At 37.5% G+C, this 19685-nt stretch overlaps 2 protein-coding genes and 1 long non-coding RNA gene across 3 annotated transcripts in view; 1 reads left to right on the top strand and 2 right to left on the bottom strand.

Annotated features, from left to right (window-relative positions):
* LOC144659509 (uncharacterized) overlaps nucleotides 1–19685 on the bottom strand; it is a 152684-nt gene that overhangs the window by 97568 nt on the left and 35431 nt on the right. The gene's annotated exons all lie outside the window — the stretch shown is intronic.
* The window catches only part of LOC144659499 (phosphatidylcholine transfer protein-like), a 24476-nt gene that overhangs the window by 2452 nt on the left and 2339 nt on the right, over nucleotides 1–19685 (bottom strand). The window lies entirely within an intron of this gene.
* Nucleotides 1994–11962, top strand: LOC144660839 (immunoglobulin-binding protein 1-like). The gene is made up of 11 exons (XM_078521568.1): nucleotides 1994–2128; nucleotides 3057–3141; nucleotides 3596–3649; nucleotides 4621–4752; nucleotides 7697–7747; nucleotides 8092–8161; nucleotides 8423–8508; nucleotides 8755–8802; nucleotides 9222–9325; nucleotides 10581–10681; nucleotides 11443–11962. Exons 1-11 carry the CDS (start codon nucleotides 2061–2063, stop codon nucleotides 11481–11483), a joined length of 840 nt encoding a protein of 279 aa, XP_078377694.1. The 5' UTR covers nucleotides 1994–2060; the 3' UTR covers nucleotides 11484–11962.

The raw sequence follows: 19685 nt of genomic DNA, 5'->3' as shown, positions 1-19685 counted from the left end.
TGGGTCTCCATTGAGAGTCAAATTCCCACCCTACACCAGGTCCTCTCCACTTTCCAAGTTGGGGACTGAGTAAAATTTTTCACAAAGAGGATTGTTGTGGATGTCAAAATCCCAACCCAGGTAACACAGGTAGAGCCCCACTAAGTCAAATTCCTGTGTTTTCCCCGCCCCACTTCCGCCCATCCTGGGACAAACCATTGCTAAGTGTATTATGCACCAATCAATGTTAAGCCCGAGGGGGGTGGGGTCGGCTGACCACGGGATTTTGATCGTGAGCGCTGTCCCCAGGGTGGGGATTTTGATCGTACCTGATGCCCCCAGGGTAGGGATTTTGGTCATTTATAGAAGGTTTGAAGGACATCTGACCACCTTTCATGGGGATTTTGACCAATTATTTTGTCCCAGGGGTGGGGAATTTGACATTTTTTTTATAGAAAATGTCAAAATCCCCACCCCTCGCCCTACCCCGACCCCCTTCGGGCTTAACATTGATAGGTGCATTATATCCCCTCCCTCTGTAGTGGATGGGCCAAGGTGCATTCCAAGTGAAGTTCACGCCAAAGATTTGCCAAGTTTATGCCAAAATGTTTAAGAATTGTATTGAAAAAGGCAAAGATGCACACCGAGAATCTTCGGCATTACTTGCATGGAATGCAGCCTGGCTGAAGGGGCTTCGGCATGCTTTGATCTTTCAAATATTTCAGAAGGGGTTAGGTGGAATGGTGGCTCTTTTCTGATGGGGTTAAGAGAACTTGGGTTATTTCTGAGTGGGGCATCATGTCAGCACTTTGATATTTTCTTTTTTTTCTTTCTCTTCTTGTCAACCAGGGGGGTGGGGTGGATATAAAACCAAATGGCTGTGGCAAGTACAAGAAAGAGTTAGAGAGAATTGTAAGAAACTCAGCAAGTTTGCCAATTTTTAAGAAGTGTATTTTTTCTGCTTTTTATAATTAAGTATTTTTAATCCTTGTAGTGTAATACATGTTGTAAATATTTTATATATTTCTGTTTTAGCTCTAATTTATTATTTTAATTGTATCATTATATAATATATATCTAGTGTTAGGACCTCTATGTAAACCACTTGAAGTGATGGAGCTTCCTAATAAAAGATTGTTATTTAAAGAGAAGAAATATACGCCTACAATAAATGGGAAAAATGCTATTAATACATATTGTAACTGATAATATTGACCAAGTATTATAGAATATTGATTCTCAAACCTCTAAGGGAAACAAAAATTGGTTTGAAAAATTGTGACTGTGAGTAATGGGGAGAGTGAGGGGGGGGGGGATAGCTTTTGGTTGAAGTTATCAAGAGGTTCAACAAATCAGGATTCCACTGTATCAACAGAGTAGCTGCTTACTGAAAGTCTTCGAGGAACTTTGCCAGGAACTTTGAGGACCATACATGTCTGAAGGATTATTGTGAATAATAATTATCGGTATTAAAGATACTTGCCTTTTTAAAATTGTTATCACGAAGTCAATAAATATCAATCAAAATCATGTGCCAATGGCTAGCAAGCTTCTGACTGGGCTTCTGACTTGGGTATGGTTAGAGAGAATGCAATTTGTGACTTCAAACCTGAATACCCATTCATCTTATCCAGGAGTAAATGTTGTAACAATATTCCTAGCTGGTTCACTTGTGCTAAAGGAACCAAGATAATCTTCAGTAGTGTTGGCTGCTTTGGTCCTGGTGCAGACCTATAGGGGTGGCAAACAATTATTGTTCCTCCAAAAATCATGTAACCTGCAGTAATGCAGAGTCTCACATCTCAATGTTTTTGTGATCCCTTCTCTATACAGTTTTGATTTCTTTTTCTTTTTCTGGCTTGCAGAAAATATATATCTTATTAGATACACTGTTGTGCAAAGTCTAAGATTTACCATTTTCCACCCCTACTTAAATCTATATTAATTTTGTGTGTTTTTTGTCCAATTAATGCATTTTGCTGTCATTTATAGTAATAGAAGTTTACTGATTTTATTCACTCTGTTTTGGTTTGCAGAATAAGGTCACTACAGCTGTGAACCGTTTTGTCCGTGCAACAGAAATGGTCAATAGCTTAGCTTTGTTTAGTAGTAATGAAGAATTAAGCGAGGTTCCAACTTCTGAGTTAAGGTGAGTCTGACATGGTGTTGTATTGTTAAACATTTTACAAATTTAAATTACAAGACCATAATTTTGTAAAAATTATGTGGGGGTCTTGCTTCTTCAAACACTCCGGCTATTATAGTCTGGGTGGATTTATAACAATCTTTATCTGTAATCCTATAGATTTAGTAAAGAAGGCTTGTCATATTTTAGATCCTTCTACACGTGTAAACTTAAATACTTTAATGCATATCATAGCGTGGAGAAACTGTACCCCGACATGGTAAAAAAGGCAAAGTCAATCTTCAAACCTGACGGAAGAGCTGGAGCTTAACTCTTACCTTCCCAGTTTGGCGATTTGAGCAAAGCCTATTGCTAATTTAGTGCACTCTGTTGATAAACATGTCGACTGAGGGGCAGGCTTTTAGCCACGTGGGAGTCTAGGAGTCCTATGGATGGCCTCTTTTCAGAGACATTTAATATGAATAACTGTATACAGAGGGTTTTTTAGCAAATCTGGAAATCTTTAGATACATTTGCACTCATTACTGCAGAAAAACACCTTGCATGCTCCTCAGGCCCTCCTACATGTATGGGGATAAAGTCAGGCCTTAAAAAAATTTTGGATTCCCACTTTTTAAATCCTGGCTAAAAGCCTGCTGAGGGATAATTATGTTCTGTTTCTTTGAAACAATGGTGGTCTTACCCAGTTTTATTTGGCAAAATGAAAACCAGAACTTCAAGCAACTCACTCAAGCAAATTTGAAATGAAAAATGCAAGTTCCTGTGATTAAACTGTCAATCAGTATTGGTACATGTACATCGCACTGTAACATTGCAGAGTTTCCATCAAAAGGACATCCCCTTTGACTGTGAAGTACTGGTATGCAAAAACAAGAAGTTTACTGCCTATGATAATTATTTTAACTATAATCACTTTAATTCCTTGCCTCAGATTTCTTTTGCTTCCTGCATTTCTTGGAGATCTGTTCCTTAAACAAATGGGGTCTGATAGAATGACTACACTTAACATTGCAAAGGTGTGTTGTAAGCTGAAAGCAGAAAGTTATAATTTAAAATTAGAAATTTTTTCAATGATTGATATAGAATTGTTTATCTTTATTCTAATAATTTGCGTTGGACATACCTCTGGCATAATTTGTACACTGTCCACTCGAATTTATTTCTCCCAACCTAAGCCATTGGTATGGCTAATTATTTTCAATTTCAGAACATTGTCAACTATTGCGCCTTATTCGTTGTCAACTATTGAGCCTTATTTGCCCTGAAAAGGGCTTGATAGTCCAAAATTTGGTGGTTTTCAAACTTTGTATCCATTATGATTTAAGTGTTTTTACTGTTGACATACATATACATGTATATTTTAATTTAGGAAAGAAAATGTTTTTGATATCTTTAGATAGTTTGAGTATTTCTGGGTTTGTGTGATTGTTGTTTTTCTGATTTAACCATTGTACTTTTATCATTCTCTAGATTTATTTTGTGGATTATTTAAAGAGATGCAAAAATTATGGAGTGACAGATAAGGTGAATATGACTGATGTCATATTGCTTAAAAGGTTTAATTTCTATCAATTTGTTTACAATTGTATAGACTGTACATACTACAAAGATTTTGGGCTGCTTTCCAAAGACTTCAAAAAATTATCCAACTACATGTATAATCATTTGATCATTTCCAATCATTTTCTTACTATTTCCAAAGATTTCTGTGGAAGAGACATTGTACAGTTGTATTAAGTTTTTTGACCATAACAAGAAGCTGTCATTAACATAGAAGTGATGTGACATTTATCGTTGGATTTTATGAACAAAATGGACAGGAGCTTGCTTTGTTAATGTACACGTAGCCTGAGTGAACAGTCAAGTGAGTGGGGAAAATCTTGAAACCCTCTGCTGTGGCTTCATTAACATCTAGAACACATAAGCACATGTTGTCTATTTCTTGAATCAAATTGCTAAATACAGTTGTTTGATTCATTGAGCCAAGCGGCCAATACCACCGGAGCTTATCCTGGTTTCTGTAGCATTAAGCGACTATGAGTATTCTACAATCCCACTTATAAGATTCCTTCCTTATACTCCCCCCCTCCCCAGTTATAGGGCCATCTACCTGTAGACAAAAAATAAATCAATATAAGCAAACATATATACTTCTGGATATAAGTGCCCCCGTTTATAAGCCATCCAAGACCCCTTGCAAAATTGTTTCAACCCAGGGCTTTTAAGTGGGATTTTACCACCCCCCCCCCCCAGATGGGATGCTAGCCTATCGTAGCAACACCCCCAGCATTAATTTGCCAGTACTCATTTATTCACATGGTTTCGAGAGAGGCACAGTGAGAGAAAAGTGTTTTGCCCAAAAGCACAACACAATTTCCCCAGCCAGGGCTCGAACCTGGACAGTTCAATCCAGAGTCAAGCACGCTAATCATAAGGCCACTCTGTCTCCCACAGTTGTTTGATATGCGTTGTTAACACGTGTTTACCTTGTAAAGGACCTCTCAAGATACATTGAAACATCAAATACACCTGAAGTGACAGAAAAAAGTATTAATCAAATGACCAACAGTCGTCAAGAAAAAATAGCAAGATATAAAGAACAGAAAGAACAGGAAAGAAGCCTCAAGGTAAAAATACTGTTCATAATTTTCATTCTAGTTTCAAGTCTGGCATCTTGAATACCTGTATGAATGATTCTGTTTAGTTTTCCACACATTTGTGTCAGTCTTGCCACAGACCTTACACACAAATATGTGGAAAATGTACTGTGATGTGGGTAGACATGGTTGGAGCCAATGGGTTAAGAATAATTATTCTTAACCCAATGGCTCCATGCCAGCCAAAACCAGCCCTGATGAATGTTTCTCTTTGTTCCACTTGTGACGTCATCATCTTTGATCAAATCAAAGTCTCTTCGAGATATCGACGTTTTTGCATGAAGTATGAGTCGAAGGTTTATCCTGTGCATTGTTCTTCGAACTTATCATGACAGTTTCTTTGTAGTTTAGTTTAACAATTTCCTATCTTCGCGGAAATGCAGCCATATAATTTTGTCAAAAATGGCTCGTCCGCGCCGGGTATTTATACACATATTCCTTAACATTGCACAAATAAACAGTGCAAATTTCACCGAGATCTGACAATTCTATACTTTAAAATTGCAAGGACCATTCGAGGCAGTCGATTACGGCAGCGAAATTAGCAAATGAAACAGCAAAATATGCGTTTGACAGTTTATTTTTGCGACGCCATATTTGAATTGTTATAGGTAGACCGCTGTTCAATGCGTTCAAGGCAGTATCCTTACGATTGCTCCACGAAAAAGCACAAAAAAAATATGGATATTTCCGACTACTGTCGGAGAAAACATTGTGCATATAATTGCGGCGTAAACAAATCGTTACACTCAAGCTGCGTTTTGTCTAGGCTCTGCGAGGGTCGGATATCAAGACCCAGGATTAAACAAAAGCCATATATACAGTGAATGCTTTCGAATTATATTTGAAGATGAAATACGAAAGAATTTTGCTGTCTTTGACTGAAATTCCACTCGAACTGCGTAGATACGATCGCATGTTGTAAAGCCGATTCATGCAACATTGCTGTCAACGGCTCAACGCGAGGTCTTGTCCCTAACGACCTAGGCTGATGATGCATGTAGCGACCAAATTTGGCCTAATTTTTAACCGCTCCTAAGCTAAAAGAAGCCCCCATCTCTTGCATTTGTTTTAACTTCAATGATATCTTTGAAGAGAGTGAGTTTTTTGGTATGGTTTATTTTTGACGTTTGTAATTTTTAAACGATGTAAGTGCTAGTGATTATTTATTCGTGTTTTAGTTACGCAATCCATTGTTTGTGCGGCGCGTTTTATAGATCGCCTTTCAGACACACGTGCGTTGAGATAAGAAAGCTGACATGTCACTTTTAAAATTGTTATATAACGTTTGTAAATGTGACAAGTCAGGTTTTTTCCACGAGATCGCAAGTGATCACCCACAGCGGAAAGTAATCCCTTGAGAAATTAAAACAGTCCCTTGAGAAATTAAAAAAGTCCCTTGAGAGTTTACAAATATGTGGTTCCAAATCTTGTCCACATAACCCCTATTCTACCATTTTAGCTTGTAAACAAGCAAAAACGTCGAAAAAAAGGCATCACTTGTACTCAATCTCTACAGGGCGGAAAAGGTCTATCCAATGATGCCCAAATTGGAGTGATTGGGTCAATTGTGCTTGACATACCCACAAACATGCTTAGACATTTAAGTGAACAACTCATAGGAGAATTTGCCTCAACCACCCTTGGCTCAACAATGGTGAGCATTTCCTGTTTGGATGACGCTTTCTCTGAAATTCCTGATCTGCAAGCAAGCCCAGTGGAAGGCCAACAACTGTAGGAAACGATTAGAAAAGAAGAAAAAGAAAAAGCATGGAAAAAAAACACGAAAAAAATAAAAAGCCTAAAGTGAAAGGGCACTTTCTAATCCAAAATCTCCAAACTTTGCCATTTGTGCGTGCCTGGGCAAAAATGTCATAAAACGTGATGCTATTGGAAAGAAAGGCATGCCCCTTCATGCTGCAAGTGGTTTTGAGAAGGTTGGAGCTTACTAATACTGTAGCTCATAACTGACCCAAAAAATCTTTTTTAAAAAATCTCTGGGAGTCAAAGGGTGCATGAAAATGTAGCAAAATTACTTTGAGTCGGAATCATGACTGGTTTCGACTAAAAATAGTAAACAAAAGAGCCAAAAACTTTGAGGAGAAGAAAAAGTAGAGAGAACAAGCAAACTTTGACAAATTTTGTTTAAGCTCAAATGCAGTCAAAAATACCAGCTAGAGATGAAATTGTGAAAAATTTGCAAGGCCAGAAGTTAAAAGCAGTCAACACCAACAATTAAATGCTACTAACTTTCTGTTAGTTCATGAAAGAGGCTAGAGAAATTGAAAACATACCTGCCAGTGATCTTGACCTTCTCTTGTCCAAATGTTTCAATGCTGTTCCCAAGCTGAATGTCAGCAAGTACAGACCATTAACATTAAGCAAATTTAATTTTGGCCATTTTAATAAACATCTTGTTAACCAAGCTTAGTCAATCTGCATGGGAAAATTTTGACCTCGGTCAAGTCGTTCCCACACCGACCTCCTGCTCGGTTAATAAGAATTAATTATCACACCGCCACATAGAAAAACATGTAATGTAAGCTTACTTGTGTAGGTCTGGCCAGATTGGTTGATGTGAGCCAGTCTGGCCCTGCACACATCAACAATTTATTAAGCACACATAATTGGAACATTCACCAATAAGTTTTCAAAACATTTGCAACAAAATCAAACTCAATAATTGACTGAATTGGGTTAGGCCAAGAGATACATGTTACATGTGTACAATCTAATAGAAATACATGTTATACAGTGTATTGTAATGTTATGAAGTAATTTTATTTTCCATGTTGTTTGCCAGTATAACAGTATTTTAACAGCATAACAGTCTTTTTTGATTTTTTCAGCTGTTGTTTGAAACTTGATTTATAATGCATAACAGTGTGCAACTTGATTGATTACTACTTTGTAGGAACTCAGAAACATCCTCAAAGAATCATCTTCAGCTGATGAAGATACCCAGGTACTTTACATTTTCTTGGAAGAACATGATACCTAGGGTTAACAACATGGGGGCTTTCCCTTTCCTCTCCAGGACAACTGGAGTGTTGAACCTCTATTAAGACCTTCTTTTTCATGTACCGGTAAAAGTGTCAGAAAAGGTTGTTTTATGTGTCTTTTTTGTCACATTTGGAAGCCTCGTTCTTTGTTCAGCCATTCTAATATGCATACTTGTCTTCTTGTTGATAATATGTTCAGGAAATGAAAGATATTCATTTGATCACTGACTGAACTGTGCAGTGTGGGTGACCTGTGGTATGAACATTAAGCAATCTGTGTAATGAACAGTGTTTTTTTTGTTTGCAGCGAAGCTATTATGTTCTTTTGTTGAAGTTGTGGGTGAATAAGGCTGTTGAACATCTTTCAAGTCTGCATAGTAAGTTTTATTTTGTTCTTAATTTCTTGTTCCATTTCTTGAAATGTCTAGTTCAAGTTATAATATTCATAAGGCCTTGCAGTATTCAGAGGTGCTGATACCCACTGTGAAATTTTAGTGTCTTTGCCCAAGAACACAGAACAGTGACCCTGGCCAGCACTCAAAGCTGGACTGCTTAATCTGGAATCCAACACCACTTGTGCCATTGCATCTCCCAGTGAATGCAGTTCTGACATTTTAACTTTATATGTAAAATTGTAGGTGAAATGGAGATCCTTGAACACATGAAGACAATGAAAGGAAAAGAAGGTGACAGTAATCAACAAAACAAGCCTCCTGACGCAAAGGTGGGTGTAACAGTCATTTTGTGCAGCTTTTTGTGAGTACCTTTCGATCCTAAGATATCAGAGAGCAGACTTGCTGGGAGAACAGTGGTCTGCATGGGTATCTGACAAGAAATGATTTAATTCTTTCCTGAAAATATTTTTTTGTGTCCCACTTACCGTTATGCAGACTTCCTCTTTCCCAACAATACTATGCTTGTATATCTAACAGGACTGCTGATTTCCTAAGATATTACACTTGTTTTTTAGCCTCAACAGAGCTTTAAACCAATCCTGATAACCAGGGAGATGATTAAGGTATGTAATAGTGCTACAGACCAGAGCCGGGTTGTTCAAAAGCGGATTAACACTAACCCTGGATTAATAGTTCATTTAGGGTTTAATTCTTCTTGTGTTAAAATTTTTTCTGTTTTTTTTTTTTTAATGTGTTTTCAAGTGTTTTCTGGAGTTTGAGATTAGTTAATGTCACAACCAGAGGAGAGAAAATATAAACAGAAAATTACACTGAAAGTTAAAAAAACTGAATAGGTACTTTGATGGGATGAGACGAATCAGCTTAAACTGAAAGCCTGTGTAGTTTTATCTTCACTTATTTTCAACATCATGTTCTTGTTTAGTTGCCAAATAAGTTCTGGCTATCCCAGGAAAGTTTCTTTTTATAGTACACTTTCATGTTTTAGTCTATACAGTGAACGTATGTTTGATTTACTTGTCAGGACAAAGTATTTGGTGCAGGCTATCCCAGTGTTCCAACCATGTCACAAGAGGAATTCCTAGAGAAGGAAATTCTGGAGGGAAAAGTTGTCCTGGAATACAAAGGGTAAGCAATTTGTACTTTTTTGACACTTCAGTCGCAGTCAGTTTTTGAACTTGCTTTTAACATGAGCAAAAGTTCTTTTAGCCACGTTGATATCATGAATGTATTGAGAATAGGAACTTCATCAGGTTCAAATATCTCTAATTTCTCTTCTTCCACAAATTTCTAATTACATTAACGCAATTGACCACACTTTCTATGGGTTTACCTATCAATAAAAAAAATCAATCAAAACTTTATTTATCGAGGGTGACACGTAATAGTATTTCAACTAATAAATTTGTTGCCCTCTTCAATGTACCAAACGTTAAAAATCTACTATAAACAATAATCTGATTTAAAATCTAGTTAAAACCTGATTAAAAATCGGAATGTAAGTAAAAAATTTAAAAGCTAAGCTACAATGTTAATCCAAAAATTGTTACTAAAATATATCAATCTAAAAATTATTATCTAAAAAAGGAGTAAAAATCTTATTATTGAGCTGACTTAATTTAAAATATTTGTACAAAGCATTCTTAAGGATATTTACAAATGAAGAATTCCAACATTTAGTAGTCGTTGCAGAAAACGTGCGACCTCCCTCTTTCGCTCTATTTGATCTCGTCGGTAAAATGGTAAAATTAGCGCCCCGTGTATTCTTATTGTGCTGGGTGTTATTCAGTCTTAATAAATTGTTTATGTATAATGGGTAAGCACCCATAATCCTTTTGTGAGCTATTGTACATCTTTTTATATCAGCCTCGATGTAATATGGTACCCATCCTAAAGTATTAAATAGTTCTACAGTGCTATGGCGTTGTTGGGCGTCAAGGATAATACGAGCACAGCGTTTTTGCAGCCTGAATATCTTACTTATGTTGTCGTGGCTGCAGCAGCTGGACCAGCGCCATAAACCCATGCGCGATGTTGGTAGAACACGAGAAAAGCTTGTAGATCACTTTCGTGTTCTACAAACATCCGGCATGGGTTTATTGCGCGGGGTGATAAAAAATTCCTATTCCATTCTGTTTTATGCCATTTCCACACATTCTAGACCCTTCCCGAAAATTTTATCACCCAGTTCTTTCCTTGTCTCCTTCCCAGCTTTTCGACAAAATAGCAACTGTCGCTTTTTTGTCAGTAGGAGTCTAAACTACTGGGGTCAGGCAAAAGGAAAGGAGTGTGGCTCAGGTTCCAGCAGCCGTGACGACCCAATTAGACAACACCTAGTTATAAAACGTTTTGATTAATGCACTTATCGTTTATTTTTTACTAGTGACCAAAAGCAGGAGAAGAAGAAAAGTGATGATGAGTCCGACAGCGAGGATGACCCAGCTAAACTACAGAAGAAGAGGGACTGGGATGAATGGAAAGATGGTGAGTTGAACAGTTTATTGATTTTATATTACCCAATTACGTAAAACTGATTGGTCGAGACAAAGGACGTTTTCCAATTTCCAATTTACTGGGAATACTGGGCTCCTGATTGGCTAACCATCTGCGTTCGGATTTTGAACTGATGTGATTTATACTCAACACTTTCCAGCCTGATATTTTTTACCTTTTTTTCATTTAAAATGAAATAAAACCAAGTTTGTTGGTAAAAAATAACTGATGAATTAACGATTGGTTCATGCTTTAGCATTCACTATCGAGTTATGGATGCACGTGGGAAGTTTGGAGAGCACGAAAAAAGCGTAAGAGTTACTCGAGGCGATAGCCGAGGGCAACTCTACCTTCTTGGCCAGCTAAAAGTATGAACCAACTGTTTTATAACATTGTCTGTGGAAATGTACTTCAAAAACCGCGAATTTCTGACGAAGCGATTTGCTCGCGCTATCAGCGTGCACTATTGCATTACGGTTGACACTTACCGTTACACCGGCGGCGCGGCTCTGCTAGCTATGTTATAACCTAAATTAGGCAGTTGAATGAACAAGGAATTTTTCGTTCGAATATTCGAACATATGCCAAAATGTTGCGTTCCCATGCAAAGCTTTAGAAATCGAATCTTTGTAACAAAAGACCTCTTACAAGCAAACTTTATATTGGTGTTCTCTCTTACTGAGTTTGCACCGCCTATAGTATGTGTTTTATCATAAACCAAAGACCTAATTTGTACGTTGATTGTTTTTTAGACCATCGTCGTGGTTGGGGAAACAGAGAGAACATGGGCTGAAGTGACGACAGATCCAAAAAAAAGACAAATCGTCCAGTGTAACGCCATTACGACGGCGACTCTGCGTCACGCTTTCCTAGGTTGACAAACTGATCACAGAACAAGAACTTTTTGATCAGTGGATAGGACCTGAGCTCCCACTTTTATTTTATATGAAGGTGGAATTCGTTAATTTTAATTTCAGTCAACTAAGAGACTGCAGAGACGAGTGGGAACGGAGTATCTGTCATCTTTATTATCAGCCTTATCACCCCACCCCTCCTTCCACAGTAAGACATTTTGACTGTCATGACTGTCTTCTGCCCCTCTCTTTGACTCTCCAGAAGAATAGTAAAACTCTTACATGTACGTGTTTAAGGTTGAGGTTCAGCAGTTTCTTTAGGAACCAATCATTTTTATTCGCCAATGTCGGACTGAGATCTCATTGAATCTTGTACTTAAACACACGAAAGACGTATGAATAAAAATGCCTTGACTTGCCTCCGGTGTGTTTCGTTTGCTTGTTTTTTTTTTTTTTTCAATTGTTACCTGAAGTTACTTGACTTGACAGTATAGGATATTCAACTGTACTAAATACCACCTATCACAGAACGACAGTTCTAAGAACGATAGAAGAAAGGATGGCTGAACTAAATGTACAATAAACAAGCACTGAAGGAACATATTTTCATGCATCAACGAACCTTGTGTAAAAGAAACGTAACGTTTCTATCGTTCAATGTTGATGTATTATCGAGTAGACATTAATATAAAAAAAATATTTAAAGAAATGTAGTTGTATTATTATTAATTTTAGTTTGTAAATTGTGTATTGGTTGGTTGACGATTTATAAGTGATTTAAAAAGTTAATGCGCGCTAAGGGAAAGTACGTGTAAAGTTTCAAAAAGAACGCCTTGGAAGTAACAGAAGTAACAAATAAATATCGTCAAACCACTATCGAAATATGTTATCCCCCTATTTTGTAACGTCCTGTGTCAGTATCGTAGCGTAATTTGTGCAAGTAAAAAAAGAAAACCAAACATCAAAACTAAGAAACGTAGAAACGGAAGAGGAAACAAGGACGGATTGGGGAACACACTAGGGACGCACGAAGGAACCACCCGGGAAAGTATGATGGAAAACACGAGAAAATGCGCTAAGGTAACATGCTGAAGGGAGGGAAACTCTCAGTGGAAGGCAGTAGGGAACCCACGAAGAAACACAGGCAACGAACGAGTTCCATAATGCACAAGGAAAAATGAGGAATAAACTCACAGGGTACCCTGAGGGGGAGGCATGGGAAGCACACAAGGGGACTGGTGTAATACACGGGGTGTGTTAGACTAGTTCATAATTTTTTTTCAGGGTTAGTAAAAAAAATCACTTCGTGCGAGGAGACATTCGATTTTCTCTCACGCTCGCGTGAGTGCTCGCGTGTTCTAAATGTGTGTACATTTCTTTGCCGCTACCTGCAAAACAACAACGAAAAATGACCGCGTAAACCTCAAGAGTTTGTTTTATTTGGAACTGAACGCTTTCTTAACACATGCAGCTGCTTTTAGGTGCCCAACCCGCAGATTACCGGACGAAGAAACTTGGGCTGAATAGAAAATGGTGGTTTTTCCAGAAAAGAGGACAATCTTGCAAGGTAGACTCAAATTTTCGAAAAAAAAATCCCGGAAATAAACATTCGGAAATAAATATTCGATTTTGCTCCTGGAAATTCCGGAATTTTAGGTTGGATAGTTCACATTTCGGAAATTTAAACACTTTCCTGGTTTTCTGGAAACTTTTCCAGGAAATGTCTGTACCGTTTACTCCTGTTCTAAAATTTCCGGAACTTTTGGCCGAATGGAAACGCCAGTAGTCTCTGTCAAAAACAACAAGTTAATTAGCTGTAGCTGCGCTTGTGCTTTGCAACGCTGCGTGCGATGAAGCGTTCGTTTTTAAATTTATCCTGATTTGTATGGACGGAATACATTTTTCCGTTTGTGAGGCAAAAACTCCGTTTCCAAATCTATCCGGCTAAGTGTAAACGGGGCTTTAGAATATAGCCACTGTACACGCCCGATGGAATTTGAGCGGTTTTTCCTTTGTACAGAGCATGGGAAACCATCTTTTACTTGTTATATTAAATAGAATACATGGACCAATAATTCTCTGTAATAACACACAGGCCTACACCTCAATCTTGATTATTTCTTTCTGTGTTCAAGCAGTGTTGGGTGTAGAACATCAACAAAACAATCCTTCTAGACTGGGCATTTGCAAACAATTGCAAAGATGTTTGCAATATACGCTTGGATGCTTGTATTGTATATGCTGCATGATGGTATTTCCCTGTTTTCCAGGCGTGTGAAATGTATGCTAATGTTGTTTTTATGCAAAGTTTGCATGCTCACTAATTATTTGCTTGTCGCGCCTCGACTTGTCACGTTTCGATAAAGTCTCCGACTTCGAACTGTTCAACTGGTCATCTTTCTTAGCCTTGGCTTAGCTGGCTTGCTGTGTGAAAATGACTGAGATTTCAGGAAAACAGGACAAAAAAGTATAAATGTGTTTAAACCGCTGTTTCCAGCCAAGAAAATGAATACGAACAAGGTTATGTTGGAGGAACTGAAAGCAAGGTATGTCACATTGTATTTTCGCTGACATCCTTTGTACTTTTAATGCTGTACTACTGATCAATATACTAACTGAATACGCTATCTACAACTATTACATGTAAACTCGAACCCGTGATATAAAGGAAGACTCAATTTCAAACACTGACATTTACATGTAATGGTATCAAAACAACGATGTCATCCACTGTTAGTTGTCAACAACCCGACAACACTCGCTTAACGAAATTGCAGGGCAGTAGCTAAAAAGAATTATAACTGAGGCAATGTCCATGGCTAAATTCTTGAAAACAACAACATCAACGATAAAATTACGGTGGCAAGTGTCTCGGTCTGCCTCAAAGTGGTTACGATTCAGAATTGGAAAAGGAAACTGCCTATAGTCGTCTTCAACAAGATTATGCCGAGGTCGAGATTTCTATCAAGTGATAGTTGACGAGGCCGACGGCCGAATCAACAATCACCTTGTAGAAATTGAAATCGAATAATCAAAATGTTTTAGTAGAATTCTATCAAATTTTTATTGAAATAATGACTTCTAATTGTTTTCTTACATATATATGAACCTGCATTAAACTTCACGCTAAGGGAAATCGCACGCGCGGACTGACTTGTATTTTTAAAACTTTCCATTGTGTACGCACGTTCATCAGTTTATTCAGTAATTTTGCGTTTTAAACGCGGATGTCATGTTTATATGCCTAAATCCACGTGGTTTATGTCTTATATCCATAATAGCTTAATTGGAAATTCTTTTAATTTTGTTTGACTTAAAGGTGTTTGCCGGTTGCAAGTTGGAAGAGCAAGGAGCAACTTTTTTTAGATGTTTTTTCAATCTTCCAATGATCTTAACATTTGCAGGTAGGAGTCATTGTCATTTGTTAACAACAATATAATTATTCAGAGAATGGCTTTATTTTGGAATTAAGAATTATGATGGTGTCCTTATACATTGTTAGCATTCCCCGTGTGGTTTTCTAATCGTTGGCACAGCAGCTCAGTAAAATAGGATTAGGTGGTTTTGCTGTTCAATAATAGCGTATTTTAGCTCACTTTTTAAAAGTGACGTTTGTCCAGAAATGACGTTTTTAGCATACTTGTCAGTTTCTGTTCACGTTTGCAGCTTACTTGTTATAGTTGCTGCGTACTCAAGGGAGACATTTGTTTTCTCTTTTTTTCAATTACAGTACCCTTATAAATGACGTTTTTAGCTGACATGATGTGTTTTCCTTACAGTCATATATAATTCTTTTAGCTTACTTGTTACAGTTGCTGTGCGCTCACAATTTAAGGTTTAAGCTTTCTTGTTACTATTCTTGTGCGCTCTCAGACTGATGTCGTTTTTAGCTTACACATAATATTCTACTTGTGCTCATATTGATGTGCACTCACAACTTACCTTTTGATCCTCACAAATAACCTACACTGGTTACATTGCTGTGCTATATTTTTCATTATTTAATGAATATTTTATTTACAACAAAAGCACTACATTGCTGTGCTTTTGCAAATTGCGTTTTTTAGCCTGCTTGTGTTAGGTGTACGGCAACAATCGTGTTATTTTAACTTACTTTTCACAGTTGCCTCTTCCTTACAGGATTTAAAATATTTTTTCTGCATCTGCCGTGAGCTTACAACTGGTATTTTTAGCCTGCTTTTTGCAATTGCCGTTCGATAACAAGTGTTGTTTTTTAGCATGCTTCTTCCAGTTATCTTGCGCTCTTAGCTGAACAAAAAGCACAGCATTTACAAATATTTGAAAGCTATTAGCCTTGCGCTCACAAATGACGTTTGAAGGTTGTTTGTTATATTAGCCTTACGCTCACAAATGCCGTTTGAAGGTTACTTGTTATATTAGCCTTGCGCTCACAAATGACGTTTGAAGGTTACTGGTTATATTTGCCTTGCGCTCACAAATGACGTTTTAAGGTTACCTGCTATATTAGCCTTGCGCTCACAAATGACGTTGGAAGGTTACTTGTTATATTTGCCTTGCGCTCACAAATGCCGTTTGAAGGTTACTTGTTATATTAGCCTTGCGCTCACAAATGCCGTTTTAAGGTTACCTGCTATATTAGCCTTGCACTCACAAATGGCGTTTTAAGGTTACTTGTTATATAAGCCTTGCGCTCACAAATGCCGTTATAAGGTTACTAGTTATATTCGCCTTGCGCTCACAAATACCGTTTGAAGGTTACTTGTTATATTAGCCTTGCACTCACAAATGACGTTTTGAAGGTTACTTGTTATATTTGCCTTGCGCTCACAAATGCCGTTTGAAGGTTACTTGTTATATTTGCCTTGCGCTCACAAATGACGTTTGAAGGTTACTTGTTTTGCCTTGCACTCACAAATGCCGTTTGAAGGTTACTTGTTATATTTGCCTTGCGCTCACAAATGCCGTTTGAAGGTTACTTGTTATATTTGCCTTTCGCTCACAAATGCCGTTTGAAGGTTACCTACTATATTTGCATTGCACTCACAAATGACGTTTGAAGATTACCTGCTATATTAGCCTTGCGCTCACAAATGCCGTTTGAAGGTTACTTGTTATATTTGCCTTGCGCTCACAAATACCGTTTGAAGGTTACTTGTTATATTAGCCTTGCGCTCACAAATGCCGTTTTAAGGTTACCTGCTATATTAGCCTTGCACTCACAAATGGCGTTTTAAGGTTACTTGTTATATAAGCCTTGCGCTCACAAATGCCGTTATAAGGTTACTTGTTATATTTGCCTTGCGCTCACAAATGCCGTTTTCAGGTTACCTGCTATATTAGCCTTGCACTCACATATGCCGTTTTAAGGTTACTAGTTATATTCGCCTTGCGCTCACAAATACCGTTTGAAGGTTACTTGTTATATTAGCCTTGCACTCACAAATGACGTTTTGAAGGTTACTTGTTATATTTGCCTTGCGCTCACAAATGCCGTTTGAAGGTTACTTGTTATATTAGTCTTGCGCTCACAAATGCCGTTTGAAGGTTACTTGTTATATTTGCCTTGCGCTCACAAATAACGTTTTAAGGTTACTTGTTATATTAGCCTTGCGCTCACAAATGCCGTTTTGAAGGTTACTTGTTATATTAGCCTTGCGCTCACAAATGCCGTTTAAAGGTTACTTGTTATATTAGCCTTGCGCTCACAAATGCCGTTTTGAAGGTTACTTGTTATATTAGCCTTGCGCTCACAAATGCCGTTTGAAGGTTACTTGTTATATTAGTCTTGCGCTTACAAATGCCGTTTTAAAGGGTTACTTGTTATATTAGCCTTGCACTCACAAATGACGTTTTGAAGGTTACTTGTTATATTTGCCTTGCGCTCACAAATGCCGTTTGAAGGTTACTTGTTATATTAGTCTTGCGCTCACAAATGCCGTTTGAAGGTTACTTGTTATATTTGCCTTGCGCTCACAAATGCCGTTTGAAGGTTACTTGTTATATTAGTCTTGCACTCACAAATGCCGTTTTGAAGGTTACTTGTTATATTAGCCTTGCACTCACAAATGCCGTTTGAAGGTTACTTGTTATATTTGCCTTGCGCTCACAAATGCCGTTTGAAGGTTACTTGTTATATTAGCCTTGCACTCACAAATGCCGTTTTGAAGGTTACTTGTTATATTAGCCTTGCACTCACAAATGACGTTTTGAAGGTTACTTGTTATATTTGCCTTGCGCTCACAAATGCCGTTTGAAGGTTACTTGTTATATTAGTCTTGCGCTCACAAATGCCGTTTGAAGGTTACTTGTTATATTAGCCTTGCACTCACAAATGACGTTTTAAGGTTACCTGCTATATTAGCCTTGCACTCACAAATGCCGTTTAAAGGTTACTTGTTATATTAGCCTTGCGCTCACAAATGCCGTTTGAAGGTTACTTGTTATATTAGCCTTGCACTCACAAATGACGTTTTGAAGGTTACTTGTTATATTAGCCTTGCACTCACAAATGACGTTTTGAAGGTTACTTGTTATATTTGCCTTGCACTCACAAATGCCGTTTTGAAGGTTACTTGTTATATTAGCCTTGCGCTCACAAATACCGTTTGAAGGTTACTTGTTATATTAGCCTTGCGCTCACAAATGCCGTTTGAAGGTTACTTGTTATATTAGCCTTGCACTCACAAATGACGTTTTGAAGGTTACTTGTTATATTAGCCTTGCACTCACAAATGACGTTTTGAAGGTTACTTGTTATATTAGCCTTGCGCTCACAAATGCCGTTTAAAGGTTACTTGTTATATTAGCCTTGCGCTCACAAATGCCGTTTGAAGGTTACTTGTTATATTAGCCTTGCACTCACAAATGACGTTTTGAAGGTTACTTGTTATATTAGCCTTGCACTCACAAATGACGTTTTGAAGGTTACTTGTTATATTTGCCTTGCACTCACAAATGCCGTTTGAAGGTTACTTGTTATATTTGCCTTGCACTCACAAATGACGTTTTGAAGGTTACTTGTTATATTAGTCTTGCGCTCACAAATGACGTTTTAAGGTTACCTGCTATATTAGCCTTGCACTCACAAATGCCGTTTTGAAGGTTACTTGTTATATTTGCCTTGCACTCACAAATGCCGTTTTGAAGGTTACTTGTTATATTAGCCTTGCACTCACAAATGACGTTTTGAAGGTTACTTGTTATATTAGCCTTGCACTCACAAATGCCGTTTTGAAGGTTACTTGTTATATTTGCCTTGCACTCACAAATGCCGTTTTGAAGGTTACTTGTTATATTTGCCTTGCACTCACAAATGCCGTTTTGAAGGTTACTTGTTATATTAGCCTTGCGCTCACAAATGCCGTTTGAAGGTTACTTGTTATATTAGCCTTGCACTCACAAATGACGTTTTGAAGGTTACTTGTTATATTAGCCTTGCACTCACAAATGACGTTTTGAAGGTTACTTGTTATATTTGCCTTGCACTCACAAATGCCGTTTTGAAGGTTACTTGTTATATTAGCCTTGCACTCACAAATGACGTTTTGAAGGTTACTTGTTATATTAGCCTTGCGCTCACAAATGCCGTTTTGAAGGTTACTTATTATATTAGCCTTGCGCTCACAAATGACGTTTAAAGGTTACTTGTTATATCAGCCTTTCGCTGACAAATGACGTTTTAAGATTACATGTTATATTAGCCTTGTGCTCGGCCCAAATGACTTGTTAAGATTACTTGTTATATAAGCCTTGCGCTATAAATGGCGTTTTATTAACTTGTTATATTAGCTTTGCGCTTACAAATGCCGTTTTTAGATTACTTGTTATATAAGCCTTGCGTTCATGAATGGCGTTTTAAGGTTACTTGTTAAATCAGCCTTTTGCTTACAAATAACGTTTATAGGTTACTTGTTATATCAGCCTTACGCTCACCGATGACGTTTTAAGATTACTTGTTATACTATCTTGAGCTCACTAAAGACGTTTAAAGGTTACTTGTTATATCAGGCTTAAGCTCACAAATGACGTTTTAAGATTACTTGTACATGTTGTATTATCCTTTCGATCTTAAGTAAATGACAACGACTCTTCCTCTGGTTAAATTGTTGGTAATTTTTTTTTCTCAAAACAGCAACAAAAGCATGAATATATCAGTTAAT

Source organism: Oculina patagonica, chromosome 7, assembly GCF_052425735.1.
Source record: "Oculina patagonica isolate OP01 chromosome 7, crgOcupat, whole genome shotgun sequence".
NCBI classification, from domain to species: Eukaryota; Metazoa; Cnidaria; class Anthozoa; order Scleractinia; family Oculinidae; genus Oculina; species Oculina patagonica.
This window is presented reverse-complemented; position numbering and strand designations above follow the sequence as displayed.